General features: G+C 45.4%; 1 protein-coding gene across 1 annotated transcript in view; it reads right to left on the reverse strand.

Moving 5' to 3' along the window:
- Positions 1-27,330, reverse strand: part of TNFRSF21 (TNF receptor superfamily member 21) — a 66,335-nt gene extending 39,005 nt beyond the window's left edge. The window contains exons 1-3 of the mRNA XM_059178195.1: positions 26,782-27,330; positions 6,892-7,540; positions 4,865-5,359 (exon numbers count right to left, since the gene is read on the reverse strand). Of these exons, the coding sequence (XP_059034178.1) occupies positions 4,865-5,359; positions 6,892-7,540; positions 26,782-26,868 (1,231 nt within the window). The 5' untranslated portion in view covers positions 26,869-27,330. The remainder of the gene's footprint in view (positions 1-4,864; positions 5,360-6,891; positions 7,541-26,781) is intronic.
- Positions 27,331-27,841: the final 511 nt, after the last annotated feature.

The raw sequence follows: 27,841 nt of genomic DNA on the forward strand, positions 1-27,841 counted from the left end.
AGACCAAATTTCACTATCTTCACTTTGGTGCCTTTTGTGACAAAACAAACAAAACAAAAACTACTGTTTCCCATGTAACCTCCCGGTTAATGTGAATCCACACTCATTCTTAACTTCAGATGGACTATTCTGGATGCACCACTTGCCTCATTGTGTTGGGCTCTACTACAGAAAGAACTAAAGTTTTTTAAAAGTGACAGAAACAGGGGCGCCTGGGTGGCTCAGCAGATTAAAGCCTCTGCCTTCGGCACGGGTCGTGATCCCAGGGTCCTGGGATCGAGCCCCGCGTCGGGCTCTCTGCTCAGTGCAGAGTCTGCTTCTCTCTCTCTCTCTCTCTCTCTCTCTCTGCCTGCCTCTCTGCCTACTTGTGTTCTCTGTCAAATAAATAAATAAAATCTTAAAAAAAAAAAATACAAAAAAAAAAGTGACAGAAACATGGCAATGGAGCGTTAACAAGAGACATACATCTTGATGACACTCGGACCCGGTAATGAACTCTCACACAGGCTCTTGTGTCTAAAAAATTTTTTTTTTTTAAGATTTTATTTATTTATTTGACAGAGAGAGATCACAAGTAGGCAGAGAGGCAGGCAGAGAGAGAGAGAGATGAGGAAGCAGGATCCCTGCTGAGCAGAGAGCCCGAAGCAGGACTCCATCCCAGGACCCTGAGATGATGACCTGAGCCGAAGGCAGCGGCTTAACCCACTGAGCCACCCAGGCGCCCCTCTTGTGTCTAAAAAGTCTGAAGGGACTTCTAATTCTGTTGCTGCTGGAGACCTATTATAGGGAACCACAGTACAGTCCCAACCTACCAGATGCAACACTGCGATGACTTCAGAAAGGAAGGAAGCCCACAAGGTACCACAGCACGTTCACTCCTCGATCCTCCTGGCTACATAGTGTCTCACCCACTGTTTCCAACACTAGCATTCTGTGAAAGTGGGATTGCAGTTTTCTAGAGTTCAACTTTAAAAAACCCGAAGTCCACAGTAGGTAGAGAGGGGTGAGTGGGGCCTAACAGAGAAGAGGCTGCCATTGGTGACAAAGATGGGAACCAAGACCCCAGTTTCAGAGTGCAGATGGTCTCTAAGGCACTCAGGATCTTGGGCACGTCTGCTGAAGGCAGGCGGGAGTAAGGGAGGTCCTGCACACCCTTTTATAGGGCATGCCCCAGAGCTAGGTGATTGTATCCCCACTCTCATCCTCATGAACAATTCAGTGGGAAAGGATGAAGACCACATTAAGACCTTATTATACAGGATCATCGGCTGCCCAGAACTCACAGTGATCAGATCAAACAGGGAGAGTTTCTAGAGGCCTCTCTGAGTCCCTGGGATGGTTTTTTTATGAAACAGAACCTCTCTTTGTAATGGGATTTTACCTGGTTGTACCTGTGAGAATAGCAATTTGGAAAGAGGAGACCCTCCTCAGGAAAAAAACAAAACCAAACCAAGCAAAAAGAACACCTTAAATATAAACATCTCGACGCAAAAACCTGGGGGAAAGGTTAATCTATGGGAAGAGGGAGTTGCCCCTGAATGAGACTGTTGTTATTTAACTGGAAAAGCATCTCACCCAGGTCCTGCTATCCTAGGAGGCATGGTCCGACTTTGTTTGATTTGGCACTGGTATTCTTTTTACGAAACAGAATATTGTTTCAAGGACACGGGCACGGAAGTTTACAAGGTGACAATGGTCATAGGAACGTCTAAGTTCCTGCATTAGGCTGCTTTTTGCTGCTGGACCCAGTTTTACTTCTACGATTCCCAGTGTTCTCAAGAATTCTGACAACGAGGCTGCAAAAGAGCATTTAGAAATACAGCTGATCGGGATCTAATCCGTAAGTGCAACCACTAGAGCCACAAAGTCACTTCTTTAATAAAGTGGGAGAAGAGTTCCAGACATTTACAAATCCAGCAGGATGTTCTAGGCTAATTTTCTCCTAATGAGATAAATCAGAATGAGTGTTCCGACCGGTCACTGAAAGGGCAATTCAATGAAATACCCGATCCTGGACGGATCCTAGACCAGAGGAAGAAGAGATGCTATCAGTCAAGGGCTTTCCTGGGTCAATCAGCAACACTGGACTACGGACAGTGAATTAAAATATCATATCCATATTAAATCGATTGAGTTAAAAATGACCACATTTTTTTTTTTTTAAAGAGACTGTCCTTATTGTCAGGAAATACATAACCAAGGTATCTAGGCATAAAGTGCCATGCAATGATTTAGAAAAATTACTGTACATATGTACAATAATGACTTATGATGGGGCAGCATCCTGATAAACGCAGCACAGGCTGAAAACATCATTTAATAGAGTAAGTCATGAGTGCATTTAATACATCTAACCCATTATGCTCAATTAAAAAAAAATACACCTCATCTACCAAACATCACAGCTTAGCCTAGCCTACCCTATCCATGCTCCAAACACTCTTATTAGCCTACACCAGGCAAAATCATCGAACACAAAGCCTATTTTGAAATAAAGCGTTGACTATCTTAGGTAATTTACTGAATGCTCTACTGAAAGTGAAAAACAGAACAGTTATTTGGGGCCATAATGGTTATAAGTGTACTGGTTGTTCACCCGTGGAATGTGATGGCGGACTGGGAGCTGCTATTGTCCAGCATCATGAAAGAGGATCATACCGTATCACTAGCCCAGGAAAAGATCAAAATTCATAATCTGAAGTACGATTGATTTCTACTGAACGCATATCATTTTGGCATCATCATAATACTAACAAATCTTAAACTGAACCATCATTAAGTCGGGGACAGTCTACATATATATACTGTATATCATGTGTTATAAAACATCAGGCACGCCTGGGTGGCTCAGTCTGTTAAGCGTTTGCCTTCAGCTCAGGTCATGATTCCAGGGTCCTGGGATCCAGCCCCACATTGGGCTCCACACTGAGTAGGAAGGCTGTCTCTCCCTCTTCCTCTGCCTTTTCCTTCACTCTTGCTCTCTCTCAAAGAAATAAAATCTTTTAAAAAATTATATTATATATACTATATAACATTATGTGTAACTAATATTATATGTAACATATTAGTCTATATTATGTATATGTCATAATATAAAGTCTGTATGTATTTTTATGTAAAAAGTGCAAATAAAGCAAAAGAGCAGAATTTAACAATAGTTCAATCTGGGCAAAGATATCACTGGTATTTTTTGTACTATCGCAAATTTTTCTGAAGTCTGAAATTATATCCAATCAAAAATATACTTTACTTAAAAGGAGGGGAGAATTAAAGCCTTTCTTCCCCAGCTGGGTTGCCAGCAAAGAGATGTCTTATTCAAGTCTATGAAAGCTCTATCCCAGATAGGACGTTGGCCTCAGTCTGATTTTCACTCGGTTTGGTCATTCACACAGACTAGCAAAAGGGAGTAAAATGAAGGGTTTTTTTTTTTTTTTAAACTTTCTCTAAATATCTGATTATAAAAATTCCATGTGCTTATTATAGAAAATTTGCGGAAAAGAACAGAAAACTAATAAAGAAAATGAAACATACATAAATTCCACCATACTCCACTGAAGTGGAAGAAACATTATTTTTATTTTGGTGTATTTCTCTTCAGTCTTTTTCCCAAAGTTTTCAGAATTAGGATTATATTGTATGAAATGTGTAGCCTGTTTTGGTTTTATTGTTTTCCTTTAACCTAGTATTAACATTTTCCTATGTCATGGGTAAAAAAGGAAAAAAAAAAAAAAAAACTTGATTCAGTCTTCAATGGCAATACGTTTTCCACTATATGGATATGCCATAATTTACTTATTCACTTCCCTAAACCTGGACAATCGATTATTTTCAATTTTTACTTATTATACATAATGCTGACTTAAATGTGTAAGACCTTTGTGCTTAAATCTTTTTTTACTATATCTGGTTTATACTTTTATGACAGTCACAAAAATTAAGTTACTGGGGCAAAGGGTATAAACATTGTTAAGATTCAATGCAAAAAAAGGTCAAACGACTTTTTTTTTTTTTTTTTATGTGGCCTATGCCTTTGTCTTTAAGGAAAAAGGAGACACCCAAAGGGGATTATCCAAACTTGGGGCTGACAGCTCAGGGAGGATTTAAAGAAAGGGAAGTTACTGCATCAAGCTCAAACCTGCAGTCTTCAGACCAAATTTCGCTGCGAGACGAGTTCTGTAAGCTGTTGCTTGTCTTCAGAAAAGGAAAAACTGAAATGTCCTGGCCTGTGTCAAGGCTGGCTGCTAGGCAGAAGATGTAGGGTCCGGCCTCAGATGATAACCAGTATATTAAGCTTAGGGTCTCTACAATCTAAAAGATCTATCTTCTTGATAGAAATGGGATCCTAAAAATTCAAGGAGGGGGAAAGCACATGTGAGAAAGTGATAGGAATCTCTAAGCAAGGTTCCAATTCAAAAAGGCAGACTTAATTAAAACAAGTTGGATTTTCTGCCCTCTAACTTTTCAGTAGTCTGGTATTGTAGAAGCAAGCCACCCAACAGTAAGAGGAGACGTGGAGTCAGGCCCGTCCGTCCTAAACAAACCACCAGCCTGGGTCAAGGACACTGCCAAACCTCCAGGAACACTACCTCCTCGCTTATTAAATGACACGGTTGAACAAAGTCCCTAGGTCTCTGGTGTGTCAACAGTCTCCTCTAAATGTGCCAAGGGGAGAAAAGGGCAGAGTGGTTATTCTCTCTGAACATATAGCCAATGCTGACCATGTCACTTTTCATAACACAACTAGATCAAATGGCCCTTGTGGATAGGAATACCTGGAAGCTTAGCATTTCCCCCTCTTTCCGGCAGCAAAGACTGAGAAAGGAAAGGCAGGAGGATGTGTGAGCAAGGAGAAAAGAGGGCTCACCGTGGCCATTGCAGTAGTAGATCCACTTCTCCCGGTTCTGGGTTGGGGTTGTGGATTTCTTCAGCCCTGCCTTTTCCACAATGGCGCTGGGATCCTGCCGGGGCCCCTTCTTCAGAGTCCTTGAGCTTTTCCGGATACTGCATACCACTATCACCACAAGCACCAGCAGCAGGAAAAGCACAATCATCCAGGGCAAGTGTTCATTGATGTCAAAATGCTTGTGTAAGTTCTGTCTGGGGTGACCCCTCTTGAGACCTTTGATGGGCGTGCTGGACTTCTCACCCCCAGTGGCCTCCATGGATGGCAGCAGCTTCAGGATGTGTCTATGGTGGGGGCCTTGCTGGTGGCTGACTACCTGGAGGTTTGGGAGGGTCTTGTTCACGCCTTCCTCACCCCTCGCTGAGCTTGTGTTGTCGGGGACTGTCCCTTCCTGGATGCCACTCGGTACCTTTGGTCTAACAGAGGCAGAAGAGTTGGATTCTGTTGAGTTCATGCCTAGAAAAAAAGGAGGGGGGAGAGCTTTTCTATATCTGGGGATCTGTATATGCCTCCTCTTCCTGCTCATCGCCACGCCAGGCCAGATAATGAAAGAAAAGATGAACTTTGGAGCTTAAGAATAAATTATATTGCACATTTTCGTAAAGACTCTAACAGCGCCTTTATGTGGAAGGTAAGAACTAAACGTCACAGCTTAACTTGCTTCCTCATGGCCAAGTCAAGATCATCTCAGGGACCCCACCATCTGAACTTCACAGAAGCTTCCCCTGTGCTTCACATACAGAGCAGACTCATGTATGCTCAGGGCTCTAGTCAGCTCTTCAAATTGGATCGATTATTCACAAAATTAGTTCCAACTGAATCCCTTTATTCTTCCTTTCCCGCTTTTTGGCCATTTCAAGATACAATGGTAAAACTGACAATATGACTAAGCTAGGGAAAAGAGCTCAAACTTAAATCCAAATCTGACCAGTGAAAGCTCTGGTGAGACCAATCAGTGAATAAAACAAGGCTTTCTTAGGATTTATTATTAAGAGATAAGTTTTGGGCTGACAGCTTAGTGGACTTCCTTCAGAGAAGCTTCCATAGTAGTCTTCACTAAGGAGTGTGAGAGCCAGGTATTTCAAGTCCCAAGAGACAGGACCTGGATTGCATCATTCTGTGAGAAAACCTGCACAGGTCATTCCAGCTCTCTGAGCTTGTTTCTTCATTTCAAAATGGCAGTCATAAGGCCCTCCTTACAGAATTATCATGAAGGTCCAATGTAATCACACATGAAGAGTATGCTAGAAAGCACAACTCAAGTTGGCAATCACCTCAAGGAAATTAACCAAAAAGGATTTGGGAAAAAAAGAGTAAATTTTTTATTCTGCCCCTGACCCAAAATCCTGAAGACAGCTAAGATACTCGATGAAGGGCATAAAATTGAAATCATTCAAAAAAAAAAAAAAAACTTATTTCCCAGATGTGATGTGAATGTTAGTTATCTTCAGCAGGCTACAAACGTGGTTGTTTCCCAAAGCTTCTAACTTTCGTTCCCCTTTTTTGCCCCACCTTGGTTCCCATATTTATCCCTCCCTTCCAGGCATCATGGTATTTTCTCCTCCTCTTCCTTCTTTCCTTCTGGCTATGCCTATCCAGGATTGATTCCATGTTGGAAAGCTTTGAATCTGAAAGGAACCTTGAGCATCTAAATCACTCATGTATTTGACAAGTTTGAAACCAAGGCCTGAAGAAGACTTACATAAGGTCATGCACTGTCCTTATTCCTCTCAGTTATTTTTTTTTTTAAGTTTGATGTGACCTAGTTTTTAGATATCTGATCCCCCCGAACAGAAAACCTGAGTCTAAATGTTTCTAATACATCCAAAGAAGACAGATTAAATTAGCCACAAAATGGAGGTCCCTTCTATAAGGGGTGACTTTGAAATACACAAAACGGAGAAAACATCCTTGATACAAGCCCATGTTGGGTAGTTCCACTGGGCTCAAAGACTTTTTCAAATAATGAACACATGAGGTTAAGTTACCTTTGGGAACATAAGTGGAGGAAGGGACTTCATGGGATTCCATGTGCTCCGGGTGTGAAAAGATGGCTGTGCCAGGGGCAGGTGAGGTCGTGCTGGAGGACAGAAGTGGGCCACAGACATTGTCTGCTTCCTTGGTCCCCGGCTTGATCACCACCATGTTCTGACTCAGACAGTCTGTGTATACTTTGCATTTCATCACACTAGAAGGCACATCAGAGAAGGTACCCCGAGCACACTGCTTACACCGTACATCCTCGGTCTCCGTCCCTTTCTTCCGCACACCCCAACCCACGGGACACACCGTGTGGGGGGCGCAGGTACCATTAAACTGGAACATGCCAGGTGGGCAAGCACATTCTCGGTCAGTCAAGGCAGCACAGGGTAATTTCTCAACCATTGGCCGTGGGCATGGCTGACTACAGTCATGGCATTTCTCTATGCCATTCTCATGCCTGGTAAAGGTCCCCACAGGGCAACTGCTACAGACACGCAGGCTCGTGTTGGTACAGTGCTCAGACACATAGGTTCCTGCCGGACACTTGTCACAGGTTAGCACCTGGCCGGTGGCATGGTCGACATGGCGGTATTTGCCAACGAGATTTGGGGCCTTCGGGTCTGGTTGAGCGGTGGTGGTGCTAAGGAATCCGAGCTGAAAGAAAGAAAAGGGGAGGGAAAAGGAACAAAAACCGAGAAGGGGTTACATAGGAACAGAGGAGAAGGAAGGATGGAACAATCCCAACACCACCACCATCATTGCCATTAAAGATCTCACCAGTCCTGCAGCCTCCTAACGCTACTAGACCACCATCATTGCCATTAAAGATCTCACCAGTCCTGCAGCCTCCTAACGCTACTAGAGCGACACAGTAGAAGGAGAGAAATACTCCAATTCCATCCTGGGGCCTGACCTACTAGCTATGAAGCTTTGGTTTTGTTCCATGACCTTTGCCTCAACTTCCTTCTTTTCTGTCTGTTCAATGGAGCTGACAATACTGCTCAAATCAATTGTAAAATTCAATTGAGAATATGAACATGCAAGCACTTTTCTTTATTTTCAAAATGCTATACAGAGGGTCCTGGCTCGATCAGTTGGTATAGCATGCGACCCCTGATCTCAGGGTCATGAGTTCAAGCCCCATGTTGGGGACATAGAGCTTACTTAAAATCTCTTTTTCAAAGTTAAAATTTTTTTTTTAATTGCTGCATAAAAAAGAAAAATCCTAATGCAAGAAGAAAATAACTTGCTGAGTAGCTGTCTTCCTTCCCATGGCACAAATGCTGTCATTTCTTAGTACCAGGATGAAGTAATGGAGAAGCGGGATGGAATATGGTCAGGCTGCTTCTGCTGGAGCACCAGATTACGCACATGGACTTCAGTGATAATGTCGGAGTTTTTCAAAGGTTTTGTCAATGCAAAGCCAAACATCTTTCAGTTTTGGTTTTGTTTTACTTGCAAAACAGAGGCAGGCCCTTGGCATTCTTAATTTTCTTTAAACAACAGTATTGTTGCTTTTAGAGGTATATCCTGTTCGCTCAGCCCCTAAAGGCCATGGTCACACTGGAGCATGAACCTGCAGACACCTAAGAGGTCCGGGCACAAAGCTGGGCCCAGCAGGGACTCCACCCAAGTAAATTTAATTCATAGGACAGAAACTTCTCCAAGCTAGACGGGATTTTATAGTACCTTCCCAACTGAAAAGTTGGGAGATAGGAAATTATATTTGTGGTAGTAAATCCTGAGTTCCCTCTGAGGGTGGGGGGGAAATATTTAAGAATGAATATCGAGAGAGAGTTTTTCTGCACGAATGAAGATTGAGAGGTTCCAATGGGGAAGTTTCCATGGTCTTCTACAAAATGGAGAATGGTTCTGTGTCAAGAAAATAGTGGCCATGGGGTGCCTGGGTGGCTCAGTGGGTTAAAGCCTCTGCCTTCGGCCCAGGCCATGATCCCAGGATCCTGGGATTGAGCCCCACATTGGGCTCTCTGCTCAGCAGGGAGCCTGCTTTCCCACCCCCGGCTCTGCCTACTTGTGATCTCTGTCTGTCAAATAAATAAATAAAATCTTTAAAAAAAGAAAATAGTGGCCACCCCATACGATCAGATGTCCATCAGGGCAAGCTTCTTCCAAATTAGTACCAGGAACTAACAGAATAAAACAAGAATCTCTTCCAAAATTGATCAGAGCTCCCGTCTTGTTAGCACCTTGAAAGATAACCCAAGATTCAGTTCCCCTCCACCTCAAAATTTAACAAATGTATCTCCCTTGAAGTCCCTCATCCTGTGCCATACCTGCCTCCAGTTAAACAACAATACCGAAAACAAATTTCCGGCTTGTGAGAATCTATTCATCCTTTCCTTAATGTGGGACACACAAAAAAGGGCTAGTGGTTGATTTTTCTCAGTGAGAAACTTAATGGCATTTGGGACTGAAGGGAAAAAAAAGTCTCTTGTTTGATAATGGTAAATTTTGTACTATCTCCCCTTTCTGCTTTCTGGCTTTCTTTCCTGTTCTTGGTCCCTCCATGTGCAAAATGCGCCCAGCCCCCCTCTTCTGCATCTGGCAGGCGTACTGGATGGAGGGCATGAAGCCACCGCCATCATGTGGAGCCCGGGTTCCATTTGGCAAGCAGCTAAGGAAAATCTCCTCCCTGTCTCCTTGATGCGAAGGACCCCCCCAGGAAGTTGCGAAAGGGCCCCTGTTCCGTATCTCTCCGAATTCCTTCCCATCTAGTTTCTTAGCGCAAAAGCACTTTTAGATGACCACAGGTTCTAGAATGTGAAAGATGTATAAATAACCTAAATGGCAGGTTATTACACTTGAGCAAGCGAGTTAAAAGCAGAGAAGGCAACGGGAGACAAGGTCAGAGGGCAGATCTAGTCAGAGGGCGGAGGGCGGAGGTCGGGGACAAACATCACCCTGCTGTGCTGTGGGCTCTGAGTCTGGCCCCCTACCTGTGCTGGAGGCTGGGCAACCAGCCAGGTACATACCTCGAGCACAGGGTGGTGGTGAACAGCACCAGTGTGTGCGCTTGTGTGTGTGTGTGTGCTTGTGTGCACATGCACATGCCCAGGCATAAGGTTGGGGCTTGTCTTCCTACAGCTTCCCTTCTTTCCCCAGGGCACACACTTGTTGGGGATCCATCAACCCCCCCAACTACCAAATTACCAAAGGCCCCTCCAGCAGCACACAAAACCCACCTCCAAATCCCACAGCACCCACACTCTTCCCCACTCATTAAGCAAGATTTTTCAGTTCCTGCTTCATTTAAAAATAACCAATCAAGTTTCTAACTAAAGCAAAGCCCGGGGCTCTTTAATGGCATCATGTGAAGTAACCCACTTTAGACAAGGTGGCTCTGTAAAAGGACCTTTCATTACCCCAGCTTACAGGCGGCAATTCCAGCTCCTCCACACAGAGTTAACAATGATGCCTCAGGATCTCACCGGGACTGAACACTAGAAATGAGATCTGGGCAAACACTAGGCATGACGAACGCACGGTCAGGTATTTGTTGAAGACCTACTACGTGTGTATAAGGCACTATGCCACAGGCTGACAACAGAACCTTGCAAACTCTATTCCAGCCCCACGGAGTATATCTTCTAAAGCAGGACAGACGGAAACACCTAATTACATCAGGAATTACTTAATTAGAACTGAGATTACTGCTGAGGAGAAACACAAGAGTCCTGTGAGGGGCAGGTGAGCAGGTATTTCCCAGCTGAGGGATGCTGCAGAAGTATGTAGACTCATTCTGAAGGACAGAGAAGCAGAATGTAATTCTGGGCAGGGAGAAGGGATGGCAGATTAGGCAGAGGGAGCCCCACAACAAAAATCTGAAGCAGAATGAAGCTCTCCCTCAAATGAAACACAGCAGCCATAGTTAAACCTGGAGAGGCTCCACGTTGATCCTAATCCAAAATGCAATGAGAAGTCACTCTTCATTTATATTGGGGAGTGGAGGGGAAGAGACATATAAACACATTTGTGAATAAAAAAGTTAACTGGCAGGAGAGCAGAAGGTAGAAATGGTTGGGGTGAGAGTGCATGGAAAAACCCCACTCAGAAGGTGAAATTCAGGGGTGGCCTGGGTTAAGGGGGTCCATGGAAAGAGAAGACTGCAACAGATTTGAGAGGTCAGGACATCAAGATTTGGTGAATGATTACCTATGGAAGGAAAAAACCAATAATCTTCAAATTGGACTCAGGAGACCCCAGGATGGAACACCATTCTTGAGCCGGGAGGGTGTACTTGTGGCCCATGGCAGGGTCCAAAGCTAGGGCTCTGAACTCCCCATTTCTGCTTCAAACACAAGAGCTCCAATTCACCAATTTGCTAAAGAGGGGTGAGGCAGGCAAGTAAGAACTCCTTTGAAGGAAGGATGACTCCTTAAAGAAGTTTGAAGATCACAGCGCTTGAGGGGCCTCTAAAATCTCCTCCAATTCCAAAGTTCCAAAACCCATCTGAGCTACAAAGCCGGAGGACCGGCTCCTTGGGTTCTTCATGATCACCGAAACCCTCCTGTAGGGAAGAGGTGGCAACATCCCTTTCTCTTAAGAGAGATACGGGTGGTCCCTGAGAAGTTACTGCCCTAAAGCCTTTTAGTTGCCTGAAGGCTAGTCTACAACTAGAACTTTTCCCACTAGCAGGTCCTCCAACTTTGTAAAAATGATGTAAACATCATCCCCAAAGACAGTTCTGGGGCTGAAGCAATGGGCAATGGAGAGGGGGTAAATCAAGTTAAAAAAAAAAAACAATATTTAAAAATGTTTCCGGGTGCCTGAGTGGCTCAGTTGGTTAAGCGTCCAACTCTTGATTTCGGCTCAGGTCATGATCTCAGAGTTCTGAGATGGAGCCCCACACTGGGCTCTGCCCTCAGCATGGAATCTGCTTGTCCCTCTCCCTCTGCTCCTCGCCCAGCTCTCACGCTCTCTATCTCTCTCTCTCAAATAAATAAAAATCTTTTTTAAAAAATATTCCCTACAGAGGCTCCTGGGTGGCTCAGTGGGTTGAAGCCTCTGCCTTCGGCTCGGGTCATGATCCCAGGGTCCTGGGATCGAGCCCCGCATCAGGCTTTCTGCTCAGTGGGGAGCGTGTTTCCTCCTCTTTCTCTCTCTCTCTGCCTACCTCTCCGCCTACTTGTGATCTCTCTCTCTCTATAAAATAAACAAATAAAATCTTTAAAAAAAAAAAAATGCTCCCTACAAAATGTAAAAACAAGTTTAGATGATTCCTAAAAGCGAATGTTAGGAAGACTCCTGAATCAGGAGACACGGTCATTGAAAACTTCAAGAGAGGGAAACAGAGCACTTGAAGCTGGTTCCACCAGATGAAGATCTTTAATTCTCTCATTTGTACACAGGCAGACAAACTAAATCAGAGATTCACCCCAAAGCCTCAGGCTTCAAACACAGTATCAAAGCAGTTACCTGGGAAGCTTTTTAAAAAAAATCCATATCCCCAGTCCCTCCATCTGAGACTACTGTGGGTCTGCAATAGAGCTGGGAATGTATTTTGTTTCTAAGCTTTCTAAGTGATTCTGATGCCCTGGCCAAGTTTTGGCCTCCATGAACTAAGGCAGGACCCCTCTGGCTCTAATCTTCCCTGATTCTGAGAACTCCTCTGGAGAACTCCCAGTTTCAATGTCAGAGTCTTTTTCTTTGCCTCCTACCCAACCTGCTATACTTTTTACTGTTTTAACAACAAAAATCAACCTTCTTGGAACGATTCCAACAATTATCAAATTGAGTAAAATGCTTAAGTCTCTACCTAAACCCCACTCCTCCTCTGAGAAACTCACAGGTAATTTTAGTGCGTATCTTCCCAGACCTTTATCTGAGCTTTCACACATAATACATACCCCTGAACTTCAAGTTGGCTGTTTCCATTACTTTTGGGTTTGCTTTGTCTCACATACCGAAAAGGAATAGGCCATACAAACTGTTCTGTGATTTGCTGTTGTTCATCACTGGACTCTTTCCCTATCAGAACACAAAGTCTATTTTATTCCTTATAATGGACCAACTTCTCTTCAACAGGATGGCTGCATCTTAATGTAGAGATTTTTTTCCGACTAAGAACATGTGAATAGCCTCCTTATCCATGCGTCAGGGTATCCGTGCATTCTTCTGCATTCCATATTCCTCTCTTTGCCTTCCCACTCCACATCCCTATTTCCCTTCTCTGTCCTTCCCATCCCAAGCAACAGATACCACCAAGCTGCTCTCAGTCTTTCAAGACTCACTTCCTTCAAGGACAAAAGAAACCTCCATATAAGCCATACCTTGGAAGCTCTCACTCACACCCCTCCTCCCTACTAAGTCGAGTCTACTATATTAGTGTTCACAGCCTCTGGGAGGACCAGACCTGAATAAGAAAGAATACTTGGGCAAAGATTTAGAAAACAGAAGACGTGTTTTTGTCCAGGCTCTGCCTTAAGATCAGTTGGACCTGGTCTTACTTGCGTGTAAAATTAGTATGTTGGACTAGGTCATACTGAACTCGAACCTTCAAGGTATCTGTGGCTATTGATACAGTTCTACCTTCTCCACAAAGGCTTTACAATTCATCCTAGACACCGAGATTCCAAGCAGATGAGTAAACTCTTTCTCACATTTCCTGTTTCTATTCTTCATTTTGGTGCCTAATTACATCTTGCTGGTAATGTTTGTTGATGGCCTCACAGGTGCATGTATTTATCTTCCCATAATGATTAGAAGCAGCTCAGGGCCAGGGACAACCAGGTAGATTGCATTTCCTTCCTTGCCCAACCACCTCAATAATGAAGACCATGGAAATCATAAACAAAGCAGCCTGGGGTCACCAAATGAAATCCCACGTGCCCTTATTCTTGTAAATAAGTTTTATTGGAATGCAGCCATTCATTTAAGTATCACCTATAGCCGCTTTCACAGTACAATGGCAGAGCTGACTACTTGCAAAAGAGACCATATGGCCCACAGATCTAAAATATTTATTATCTGGCCCTTTACAGAGGAAAAAAAAAAAAAAAAAAGTCAGCCAATACCTGCTCTGAGCAGTCTAAAGAAATGTCAAAAAGTACCAGGACCAGAAGCCCATTCATTCACAGGAACCCTCAGCCCTCCTCTAAGCCTAGCAATGAGTATTGAGTTCTTGATTTCCTTTATTGGCATTCCAACTCACACACCAAATCTGATCCTTTTCTCCCCTGCTTAAAACTCACTGGCTTCGCATAGGACTTAAGATGAAACGCAAACTCTTCCAGGGAAAGATCCTCCCTGCCCTCCTCTTCCTAACTTTCCCATTCTCCCCTCCCTTTTCTTCCCCTACATCTACCATCATTGTGTAGTTGTACATTATCGGTGTGCTGTGTATTCCCCTCTGGACTGCAAACTCTGTGAGGGCAAGGAGTCTATTTTACGTACTGATGCTATCCAAGCCCCCGCAGCCAGTACCCAACTCGTGATTGACCTGACAAGTCTTTCTTGACTGAATGAAAGAATTTTCAGACCATAAATAATTGGAAGCAACAAATTAAAGGGTAATGGCAGAGGAGGTTGCTGGAGCACAGGTATAAGAGCAAGTGCGAGAAAACCAAAATGCCTCCACAGTGTAACCGTAATAGTTCAAGGGGGAAAACTGCCTGGCACCCTTCAGTAGAAGGCCAAACAGTGTGTTTCACCTTCAAACACCCTAAGGCCACATCACTGTTTTAATAGAACCATAGCTGGTGTACAAGAATTACACTCAGCAGGGTGTTTTCGATGACAGGCACATGTAATGAAGAATTTAAAACATCCCCCCTCATCCTGTAAGAAATGACACTAACTTGTTACTTGTAATTGTGAGAAATACAATGCGATTATTCTTCAGAAGTCATTTATGTTCCACCCTGGTTTAAACTTCAGTTATTTGGAAAATTTCAGTTATCCAGGACAACTGATTTCATGGACAACAATGGGTAAACCACTAAATATCAGTGTGCCATTCCAAACTGTACAGGATATAGGAGGGCTATAAAAACTTGTTCAGCAACCAAAAGGTAAACACCAGGACAAAGCACATTTCAAAAGAAAGAAGAGGTAGCTCTAGAATGACCAGCTATAAAGGCAGGAAGACAGACTGTGAGTTTGCTACAGAAAATGTTTAATGGTGCATAAAACTAATATTTTAAGAGGGATCTCAGTTACTGTGATATTATAACAAAGATAAGGCAAGCAAATTATTCCTGAGACGTGACCATAAATATGCCCACTGATGATCAAAGGCAAAAGCCAGGCAGAGCGAGGCACCCCCAGAATATCTGGCCATTTTATTATGAGAATCACATTAAATTTACAATAACAAGACCCTGACTGCTAGGAGTTCTCCAGATTTGAAGGGAAAAGAGAAGGGTACAAAAAGGAAAACTCCAAGGGTAAAAGCTTCCCCAAAACACAGACCACACTGTTCCTAGGTATGTTATATAAATTTGGTCAGATCTTGCATTTCCTATTATCTTCCCTGACTTAAAAAAAAGTCTTCTGTTGCTAAGGCAAAAGCAAGGACTGCTTTTAATGCCAGAGAATATAAAGAACGCCAAGGCCAGAATGTGCTGACTCCAGGACTGGAAGGAGGCAAGCTCAGGGCACACTGGGAAAAGGAAAAAAACAGGCACAACTTAACCCAGATGCTGTCTTCCCGGGAACCTGCAATGCAGAGGAGCATGCGCACCCGGCACGGAGTCCTGGGACCACAGACTTCGTCCTTCTGTCCATGCCCACGGCTACTTCTATAAGCTAAGACCCCCACTTACATAGAGAAACCACGTTATAAACAAGACAGTGATCAAAGGTTTGGGGGAAATACTCTTCTGTGCTCACTAAGAATTTATAGAATCTTTCTATAAACCAAGGCAAAAACTACCACCACCAGCCAGCACAGCAGTTCCACCAAGAAAGCATCAATAAAACCTATTTTAGCCTGGCGTGTGCTTGGCAGGCTCTGCCTACCAGGTCCTAGCTGGACGATGTCGGGGAGTGACCCAACCCATGTCTCTGTTTCCTCAACAGTAGAGTATAGATAATGGTAATACCCACCCTCCTAAGATTGTTTTCAGAATTATTAAGATAGGTGAAGCACATGGGACATGTGTGACACAAGTCCCCCATATAGTTTAGTTATTTCAATGATCACTCCTCCTTACTTAGCATATTACTATAGTGTAGCCTCATTCCCTTGGGAATCTTTTTTTTTTTTTTTTAGATTAGTGTTTATGTTTGAGAGTAAGAGAGAGAGAGGGAGACGCAGACTCCCCACTGAAAAGGGACCCCGAACTCTGTCTTGATGCCAGGACCCTGGGGTCATGACCTGAGCCCAAAGCACACCCTTCACTGACTGAGCCACGCAGGTGCCCGGGGATTGGGCTATCTTTTAAGACACCCCAATTAAAATGCAAATGTCCGGGGCGCCTGGGTGGCTCAGTGGGTTGAGCCACTGCCTTCGGCTCAGGTCATGATCTCGGGGTCCTGGGATCCAGTCCCGCATCGGGCTCTCGGCTCAGCAGGGAGCCTCCTTCCCCCCCCCCCTCTCTGCCTGCCTCTGTCTCCATCTACTTGTGATCCCTCTGTCAGGTAAATAAATAAAATCTTTAAAATGCAAATGTCCAATTCCCAAGAAGTATATCAGAGACTCCAAATTTATAAAGCTGTTGCCCTAAAACATCCCGTACTAGACTTGGAGCATTCTACAAAACAAAACAACAACAGCAACAAAAAAAACAAAAACAAAATACAGACCCCATGGTGATGAGTTAAAAGACAAACAAGGGCCATCCAACACTTCAAAAAAAGACTTAACAAGGGTGGAGCAGCCAAGCGACTGACTCTGGATTTCGGTCTGGTCAGGATCTCAGGGTCATGGGATCAAGCCTGGCACCGGGATCTGAGCTCAGCGTCGTGTGTGCTTGTCTTTCTCCCTTTGTTCCGCTCTCTGGAGCTCTCTTTCTCTCAAAAAAATAAATAAGTAAAACCTTCAAAAAAAGGCTTAACATATAAACAACGTGTAGCAAATGAGAAAGAACAAGAGAGAAGAAAGGATTTCCTACTGACAAAGTACACTTGAGACAAATGGAGCAGAATCTCAGCAAGCACTTTCTGGAGTGAGTTTTCCTGATGGAGTCCCACAAAAAGCTGAGGACCCCCAGGTACAAACACTGGCGAACAAACTCCCCCCACGTGCCTGCGTTTTTATAGCCCGCAAGTGAAGAATGACTTTTACATTTTAAACAGTTGCAGCAGGGGGTGGGAATCAAAGGAAGAATAAAATCTGGGGACACGTGGCAATCTGCAATTCAGATTCCGGGCTCCACAAATAAAGTTTTACTGGAACACAGCCACGGCCCTTCTTTTAGGTACTGCCCAGCTCTGCATTCAAAGTACAAAGGTGGAGGTGAGCAGCTTCCATAGAGGTCACATGGCCCGCAAAGTCAAAAATACTACCTAACTCTTTAAAGATAAATTCTACCAAGCCCTGGCCTACAAGCTGAGGAAAGGCTTCTGTCGGCAGCCCTCAGAGAGGCATAATTAACATTAGCTATTAAGGGGCTGATGGCTCCAGGAGGCCCAGCAGGGGAGCTGCAGAAAACAGTGACTTTGTTGAAACTGGCATCTCCCCAGCGTATCTGCCCATGCGATCCGCTACTCGTGCAAGATGTATGAACATCCTGCAGAACACGCGGACCCAGTTTCCACCAACACAATAGGGACGGCCAGAAAAGTCAACGAACCCAACATTAAAAAGATCAGGACCTACTTTAAAAAAATGTATGTCCTACACAGCTACTAAAAGCTTATTACAAAAATGTTCAGGAGGTTAACATAAATTCCACTCAATAGTTGAGACAGAGGGTGACATGAATAATCACAAAGGTAATTATCACATGGATAAACTTAGGACATCCCTAGCAACTCCTGAAATGTACATGGGCACAACCAAGGACCCTTACCTATCTATATTAAAGCAGCCTAAATAAATAAAAATGATAAACTCCAATGCTGGCAGCCTTGTGGGTTAGAAGGCACATTTATGGTTCCTGGTGGCAGTCTAAATTAATTCAGTCTTTCTAAAAACAAGTTGGCAATGTGCTGCTAGAGCCATAAAACCATTCATTCATTTCCTGTGACCCAGCTCCATTTTGGGCAATATACCCCAAAATACCTCACTTCTGGGAACAACCCAAAAGGCAAAAGAGCGAGTGATCTGTACAGAGACACCTTCATCAGTGCTGCCAGCCTGCAGAACAATGACAACTGCCCAAGTGTCCGACAAGAGCAGGATGGCTCCACACACCGCCAACCCGGGGATTAAAGCTTGAACTGCAGAAATCATAGGCACCGCAAATTACTAACACGCACGCAAACTCTGGGGTCCCCAAGCCCACCCACCCTTTCCCCAGCTTTGCCCTTCATAGTAATCAGACCACCAGCTCAGGAACCAGGGAGTCAGCCTTGACTACCAAGTGAAAGTGGTCATGCTTTCCCTCGACTCCTGCCCTCTCACATCTCACCAGCAGTAGACCTTGTTCAAAACCTTTAAAATCTATCTAGTAATTCCCACCTTCACTGCCACTCCCCCGACAGAACCATCACCCCCCCACACTCTGAGCTAACTGCACAAGAATCCAATTGGCCTTCTGTATCTCCACTTCCCCTTTCAAACCCATTCTCCACAGAACTGCCAGAGTCATCTTTAAAAAAAACAAACAGACAAACAACTCATTAAAACCATATTATATGGGCACCTGGGTGGCTCAGTTGGTGAAGCATCTGCCTTCGGCTCAGGTTATGATCCCAGGGTCCTGGGATAGAGTCCTGCATTGGGCTCTCTGCTCTGTAGGGAGCCTACTTCCCCCTCTGCCTCTGCCTGCCTTTCTGCCTACTTGTGATCTCTCTCTCCCTGCCAAGTAAGTATAAGTAAATAAAATCTCAAAAAAAAAAAAAAAAAAAAAAAACCCTTGAAAAAAATAAAATTAAAATAAAAATAAAATATTATAACCTTGCCTATAATTGTACACCCAACAACATCCTGACATGTTCAGACCTCTAAAAGCCTTGTCCTATCTGGCCCCTGCCTGCTGCGCAATTTCAATACACAGTCCTTTTGCCCCCGTTTGCTGAGCTCCAACCGCGGTGGCCTTCTTTCTACTCTCTGAGCACGTAGGTTCTTTCCTACCTCTGGCCCACTGTACACGCTGTTCCTTCTCACTGGCATACTCTTCCTTCTGCTCTTCTAGAACATCACCCTTTCTCTCATCTCCGATAAACTATTAACTCCAAAGGGAAGGACCACGAGTGGTCTTTTACTATCATATACCCAAAGTCTAGCAATGCCTGATATTTTGCGAAGTAATTTAGCAATGCACCAGAGCTATTTATTAAACTGAGTGAAAAATATAAATATATCTCTGTAAGATAAAAAAGCTACATAAAGAAAAGCAGCCTGCTTTTCTTGCTATAAGCTACATGCTACAAGCAAGCATGTAGACATTAGTTTTTACCATACACAAATGTTTGTGTAGTTCAAAGAATAAAAATGAATTGGGAAGAGAAATTCGTATCCACTAAGTTCTTCTAGTTGCCAATTTGCTTGAGTTTAAAATGTTCTGTGTTAATAACTCAAATATCCTTCAGCTGTAGCTCAAAGTATTGAGATGTAGCTCAAGATCCAACTACCTTTAACCTGTCTAGAATGAATGAACAGTCAGTTTAGAGCAAGATCCTTCTGGAATTCATTCAACAATCATTTATTGCTTAACTAGTGTGTGTCAGGGCATCAAGCCAAAATATGAAGATGAATAGCACATTGTATATTGTCTTTAGGAAGCTGAAATGGGGGATAACGATATTGGCCTTGAGCATTCCAAATGAGGAGTGAAGCACATCCAAACCTTGTCTAATTTGGTATTTTTCTCCTAGACCAGATACACAAGATTCAAACAAAAAAGGAGAGAGGAGCCATGGACTCCCAGAAGTAAAGGAAGAGCCAGGAGTGTATCATAACTAGTTAAATTATTCTGGAAACCTATCACCATGTGCCTTTGAATCCTCTCCACCTCCTGCCCTCCATTTCTCTTAATCCTGGTTACGCTGACCTGGCCATACCTAGGATGAAGTCAAATAATAGTCTGGTCTCATGTGTTCCTTGGGAAAGCAGAATTCCATCCTCTTTCCCAGAACCAATGATTAAGTTTCTTCTCACTCTTTGCCTTTCTTTAGTCTGCTCAGCATCTGCAATCTAGGAAGAGACGAGGAAAGCCTGCTGACAAGAACGCTAAAAAGTGCGTGGGATACACCATACACAAAAACATGACTTCTGGGACCACGCACATGGGGACGTCAGACCAGTTTCTATGAGACCCCAAAAGTTAACCAGTACTAGTAACAGATGAGACAAACGTATGCTCTAATCCCATACAAATGATCAGGCTGGCAGCAAAGAAAGCCCTACCCGGTCCTCAAATTCTCAGAAGTGAGGGAAAACTCCTTGCTAAGCAGAACCCATGTCACACTGTTACTCACTAAGCAAATATTTTTCAAAATGACCCAACTAGCAGGCAAGCAAAGCATCCATTCCCTATTTTTAACCTTTCAATTTGCGAGAGTATCTTTCCATCTTCACCATGGCACCACTGCCTGTCAGAGTCACACCATAGGAAAATGCTTGCCAGTGGCTCCACACCCTCGGCTTTCAATCCACACCCGCAGGTTGCTCTCCCTTACAGACTCGGCTCTTCTGGCTAAACTTCCAGGCGCCATCATGGAGGCGAACTGCTTCCCAGCGAGAAAGGGAATGTTCAGCTCTCAGGTAAAATCAGCCCCTTAACAAGAAACAAAATTCCAGGGGCATGTGAGTAGCTCAGTCGGTTAAGGATCTGCCTTCAGCTCAGGTCATGATCCTGGGGTCTGGGGTTGGAGCCCTGCATTGGGCTCCCTGCTCAGCAGGGAGTCTGTTTCCTCTCTCTCCTTCTGCCCCTCCCCCCACTTGCACTCTCTCTGGCTCGCGCACTCCATCTCTCTCTCTCAAACAAATAAAAGCTAAAAAAAAAAAAAAAAAGAAAAAGGAAAAGGAAAAGGAAAAAAAAAATTCCAGTAAATTAAGGTTATTTGTTTCCTCCCACAACTTGGCAGAAAAAAGCAATGTGTATCAAGCCCCTGGGACCTAGATGAGAATCCTCTCTCTGGAAGCTGCCGATTGCTTAACTGACTCCTCTTATACCTCAAACCCTCATCTACCAAATGGGGCGAATACCATTACATCATGGACTTGAAAGATTTACGGAGATCCTTTGTAGAAGGTATTCAACACAATGTCAGTGGTAAGGACTCAATAAATACGAGCTCAGTAATTCAATATAAATGATTAATATTAACAGCCATTAATATTCCTCCCTTCTGGGTTTCTGTTCCAAAGCCCTCTTGAATCCACAGTGGCTCTCCTGTGATCCAGGACTCATAGACTCACTCCTCCCCTTCCTCCTAAAGCCATTAAATTCGTGTTTCTTCTCCCAAAATGGATCTGCATACAGCTCCAAGCCGTGGATCCGCCAAGCCCTTCCGTTGGCAGAAGAGCAACGGGAAAATTCTGTAAAGATCAGAGAATGAGCCTTGCTAGGACTTCATTTACCAAGCCCCCGCTCCTTTTCTGTGGGTTTAGTTTTGTTCTTTAGTTTAGAACAAAGCCTTCGACACAAATTCCAAATCTTCTAAAGAGGAGATGGGGCTCCATTTAGCTCCGTGGCCTGACTCCTCCCCTCTGCCAGGCCCAGCCTGCCCCTGCCTGAGGTCCCTGTGAGCAAACTTTCCCACCACTCTAAGGGTCAGTCTCTACCTTCCATGTGCTGTCGTCTGTTGGGGAGGGGGAGGAATCTGGATAGCCAGAATCCAGGAAGATTGGACCATTCCTGGCGGCCTTTCCCCCTCTGAAGAATGAGGTCAACAGCCTCATATCACTGAAACCACAGCTTTGAATCAACAGCCTGAATACGAGTGCGCTCCACCTCCCTGCAGTGCCAAGGTGAGCACACGCTCCCTGACATCTGCCAGGTGCCTCCCTGCTTCTAACCTCTGCCCGGCTCCTCGCCCCTGGACTCGGCCTGGAAATGGGAGCTGGTGGGAAAGCCAGATGGCAGCATACAAGCCAATTTAGGATTCTTTGTTTATTTTTTGGTATTTGACAAATACAAACACTGGGGTAAGGCCCGTATTTATTCATGATTTGCACCCCCATTCTAACAAAACAAAAAAAAAAATCAAAACTCAATAAGCCACTATCCCAGCAGCACCAAAACCCAGTATCCTCACGCCAAACCGGGATTCAAATTTTGGGGGATAAGTTGACTCCTATTAAGGCTTCAGGTTTCATTCCATCAAACACACGAATCTGCGCCTGATGATCCAGATTGAATCAGCTTCAAATGGTCATCGGGCACATGCCCAAAGGCGATGACATACTCAGGGCTCCTTCTGTCACAGAAGAGCAAGCATCTGAGTTTTCCAGGAAGTTGCCGGTGACCCGGCCTCCACAGAATTTGCCAGGCCTGTTTGGGGGAAGAAGGCCAACAGCGTTGAGGGCTTACTGGAAAACAGACACCACCACTTTTGCAGTAAAAAGTCACTCAATTCATGTGGGCTCCTTGAATAGCCTGGCAAAGCTTCTGACCATTTCCCAGCATCAGTCAGTCAATCAGTCAAGTTTCCTTAAGTCAATTATGCTTTAAAAAGGGCCAGCAGAGTACAAAACCAATTTGCAGCTTGTCTATGGAGTCACCAAAGAAGCTTTACCCTTCATCTTCGCAGATGGGAGTCAAAGGTACAGTTCAAGTGTGATGTCTCCATATTCTGATCTACGATGCACTAAGTACACAGACCACCCATTACTTGGGCCATGCCTCCTTGCCTCTATCCAATCGGGCACACCTGGAGGCGCCTTCTGCACCCAGTCCTGAAAACAGGGCATTAACCCTTTGGACCACATCAAGCTTGCTTGCCTTTGTGCAACTGTGGTCACACTAAAATATGTCCTTTAGCTGATTGGTGGATCTACATCTATTCAGTCTAGGGTTTTTTCTTTAATGTAAAGTAGTATAATATACATTCCATCACAAGGAATTTTTTTTTCATGCTGATTTGGTTTGATTGTGTATTTGACTTATACTGGAGCCCTGTGGGTTTGGGGCTAGCTCTAGGCTAGTTTAGTTCATTTGAAAGCTTGATCCTCCACATTTTGGCAACAGGGATGGCGGCTTCATGGCATACATTAGAAACCCTGCATTCCAGTACATGTCAGCCCTCCCTATTCTGAGTATAAGTGGCTTTTCCTACTAATGCTAATGCATGTTATTCTGAGATTCGGGAAAATTTTTCTTCTGCCAGCTTTCAAATTAACTAAACTAGCCCAGAGCTACTGTAAGTAGTTTAAAGATTTTAACATCAACCACATATTGTATTTTACTTTGAATACATTCATCCACTGATTCCATATCAGCTCATGAAACCCAACTGTCCCCCTTGATAGCCAGGTACGTTTTACATACCATAAAAACTGTGTGGGGCACGATCCAAATCCTAATTCATCCCTGGGTTCCCACTGCCTAGTACAGTGCCTCTGTAGGAGTGGGTGCTCAGTGTAAGTTTGCGAACATGGGACTTTATCCATATGGTTCCCTTCTCTTCGGACTGCCTCACTGCCAACACTCTGTGGGTCCAGGCAAAGCAAGCCCCCTAAGGGCAAGAGGCATCTAAGAGTGTCCTGTCATTCTGGACAGCCTTTCTAGGGCATTTCTGAGCACTGACACAAACTTAGAGGCTTCCCTTATCTCCCCTCCAGACTTTTGGCCTGGAACACATAAGTTTTTATCTTTCCATTTGTGGTTTACTTCCCAGTATCATGCAGACACCCCAACTCATCGGAAACAGAAGTACGAGGAGCAAGAACACTTTCTTCCAAAAGCACTCATGTAATTCTCATTAATATTCTGCAACAAACCAAACCACCAGTCTCAACTTTGCTCCAGTGAGCCTTCTCTGCCCCTACATTTCATCGTCTAGCAATTTGGAGTTGTGAAATAGGCAATGTGGCACAGGAGGGAGCAAGGGCATGAGCTGAAGAGTCAGGTGCTCTCGGCTCCTGGTCTGAGCGTCATCACTGGCGAGCTGTGTGGCCAGGAACAAACCAATGAAGTTTGCCCAGCATACATCTTCTCATCTGTGAAATGGAGATAACACTTTCCTGCTTCACAGAGATGTTGGAAGTAAATGAGATACTGTATATAAAGCATAGTTATACACTGACACATAGTAATGTGTGTGTGTGTGTGTGTGTGTGTGTGTGTGTATGGCATTATATGTTAGGTAGCATGTGTTTTTTTAAAGCTAATTAAAGCCATATGAAAGTTCTCTTCCATACAGTTAGCTGGTTGTCACAAGAAAAAAGTGTAAAAAATGATGACAATAACAAATATTGTCACAAAGAAGGAAATACTTGAAAAACCATAGTAACTGGAAGACATAATAAACTGGACATTTTATTGAGTTTTTTTTTTTTTTTTAATCTAACTGCAATAGATGGGTAGGGCATTAACTTCCCTGCTATCCCGCGGTGTTCTGAGTACTTGCCATATTTAGGTGGGCTCCAGTGCCTGGTGTCTGTCATTTTCACATGGCTAAGAATCCCAGTGGGATAAATAATCCTTATACCAATATCATGACAGCATCGTTTTATACATGAACAACGTCTATCCTGAGGACTGGAGCTTGTAGACTGGGATGGAAAAAAGAAAAGACATTGCCTCCCCATCCTGGTTACATCAAGGTTACAGCAAAATCCCTGGTGATCCCTGGTACATCCTCTCCATCACCCTTCAGGACAACAGGGTCAACCCCAAACCATTCCATGGACTGAAGTAGAGCCTTTCTATTAGTTAGCAGGAGAAGGAGGACTCTTATATTAGTTAACAACATGAGATTGCCTCTAAGCTCCATTACAAATTTCATTTTTTAAGAAAGACAGCCAGGAGCACCTGGGTGGCTCAGTGGGTTAAAGAAAGACAGCCAAACTTAAATTCTCAGGCCTTTAGTTTAGCAGATCCAGTGCACAATTTTTAAATAAACTGAGTTTAATGATTTAAGAAAAGGAACTGAGCTCTTTCTCAGTTGGTTAAAGCAACCTACACTTTCTTACATGGAGACTTGACTTTGGAACATCTATTTATCTCATGCTCAACTGTAAAATGAATGAAATATCACACTGATTTAGGATTTAATCTAAGAGTACACTCTATAGGGCATGTAATGATCAGATATTTAGAGAACCTGGACAGGCATGGGGGGGCGGGGTGCAGGTAGAGTAGTAGATGGAAGGGGGAAACTCAAGGATTGATTTAACTCCACTGAAGTTAGAGTCATGGACTGAAATGGGTTTCTCTACACACCAACATTGTCAATCCAGATGCATTACTGGAAGAGACTCCCACTTACTGTTCAGCAGCCCCCCACACTTGTATCAAGGATACAGATCTTGACTTTGCCAATACTATAAACGGGCAGGCAAGTCTCTGAAAGGCGACTGGGACTTGCCTCATTATAAATGCTAACAGCACCAAACTTTTCTTTAGTCTCTCTTTCCCCCTTAAAACCCACACTCACACAGGGAACCAGAGCGTCTGTAGGATGAATTCCCAGGCCATAGCAACTGCAGTGCCCTGGGATCTAAGAGATCTTGGCTGACCAGGCATTAAGCCCTTTTTGGGAAGGAGACAGCAAGCCTGCCTTCCCCTTACACAGCCCTGCCGTGAAAATAGGCTCTTGTCTTTTGTTTTTGTGTGAGTTTCAGCTAAGAATCTCTGTTCTCCCTGCAGAGAGAAAAAGATAGGCATGGGAAGCTTATGGTGACTTAAAGGTTTGATCTCATATAAATTTTCTTCCACTTAACCCGGACCCTCCCCCTCTAACTTTTAGAAAGGGGAAAGGATCTGGGGGAAGTTGGGGAGAAGTTCTGGGTCAAGGGTGGTTTCAGGCTTTGCCCAGGTAGGTAAGTGAGGGAGACGAGCCAGAGAACACGCCTTGGAACTAAATGCACCTTGGGTGCTTAAGAAGAAACCAGCTCCACTTTGCAGGGTCACCTGCCTGGCCACAGGTAAAGAAGGGATAGGACAGACTGGAGAAATTCATCTTCCTTTATGTAGAGCCCTCTCCCCCTCCCCCCACTCAAGGGCCCGCGTGCTGGCTGGCTGGCAGCCGGCGCTTTGGAGGCGCCTGAGAGTGGGTCTAAGGGTTCTTTTCTTGGCGTGCAGAAACTGGGACCCACCCGAGCCAAGGAGGCGAGGTGGGGGAGGGGCTGTGCGCCCTGCTCGGGAATGCACCGCGCGGGCGCTCCCGGGTCCCCGGCAGCCGGCGCGCACCGGTACCACTCTCCCACTGCGGTAGCATCCCGACATGACACTGCAGCTGCAACAAAGCGGCGGCCGCCGCCAGCCCTCACAGCCCCGCACCGCACCTCCGGCCCCGCACCACGCGGAGTGGGCAGCGGCCGGTGGTTGTGGGGTTGTGTGGAGGGGGGTGGGGGCACCAGAGGTCCGAGTAGGGGGGAAAGCTCTGAAATGCGCAGGAAGCCGGCTGGCCACCTCTAGCGCCTCCTCCAGCGCAGCCAGACTGCAAGGAAAACAGTTCGCCTACGTTCCAGAGTCCCGGCTGAGTCCGGTGGCTCCCCCAAACGACCCGGATACCTTCCCGGGTGGCAAGCCCACCCACCCCCCACCCCAGCCGGGTGGACCCCGCTCCTTCCGCAGCCCGGGCCCGGGGACCCGCCCCGCTCCCAGAGAGCGGCGCCTTCGGCTCCGGCGCGGCCGTCCCCGGTCCCCCAGCGCGCTCACCAGGAAAAGCGAGCCCGCGATCATCGTAGCTCCCGCGACGCGGCTGCAGGAGGCGAGGGCGGTGCTGCTGCTCGCGGAGGTCCCCATGGCTGAGCCCGGGGCTCGCAGGGGCGCCCGGGGCGCGTGGCCCCCCGGCAGCTGCAGTCGGCGGCTGCTTCTGCCCAGCGCCGCATCCACCGCCGCCTCCCGGGCCGGGAGCCCATCTACCTCCAACACCCCATGTGCACTGCGGCAGCCGGGCGGCCGGGCAGAGGAGGGAGGCGGCGAGGGGGCGCTCAGCACCTGCCCAGCGGTGCGGCCACCCGGGCGGGGAGAGGCAGCGGCCGCTGCAGCCCGCGCCTCCCCGTGCTCTCCTCCGACAGCGGCTGCGGAGAACCAGGGAGGAGGGCTGGGCGCGGGAGAGCAAAGGAACAACTTCCCATAGCGAAGCCTCCAGCCACTGCCAACCACCCTCCACCGCTGCCCAGACCGGCCGGCGAGGGACTGAGTCGGGTGGCCGCCGGGCGCGGGGACACACGTGGTGGCGCCGAAGGGGCGGGGGATCGGCCCTTTGTGATGTCACCCAGGAGGAGGCCGGGCTCTTTGTGCGATCGAACTGGGAAGGCGTTCCAGGTAGAGCGAGGAGGGAGAGGGTGCCCCTTGGCGTTGGCAGAAGAAATTGCAGCTCCTTTTTGACCCAGGCAAGCCGCTGCGGAGGAATGCACGCCCCTGACCCAAATTTACTTATTTTCCTAACATGATTCTTAGGAAATTATTTCTGCGACAGGCACGGTTCTGCTGTTTTTGACGACAGTGATTAAAAACAGCCAACGACCATGGAACACCTGGATCAGAGGCGTGCAAAAATTATACCAGTGACTTAGTTCTCAAACCTGGCTGCCCTTTTGAATAACCTAGAGGGTTGAAAGCGTATGTATGTATGAATAGACCCACCCCAGAGATTCTGATTTAATCGAAAATAGGGTGTGGTCTGAGCATCGGGATTTTTAAAGGTTCTCGGGGTGATTTTTAATATAGAGCGAAGTTTGAAACTTCTTGGCTAATAAATGCAGTTAAGGAA

Source organism: Mustela lutreola, chromosome 6 (genome assembly GCF_030435805.1).
Source record: "Mustela lutreola isolate mMusLut2 chromosome 6, mMusLut2.pri, whole genome shotgun sequence".
In the NCBI taxonomy this organism is placed as follows: Eukaryota; Metazoa; Chordata; class Mammalia; order Carnivora; family Mustelidae; genus Mustela; species Mustela lutreola.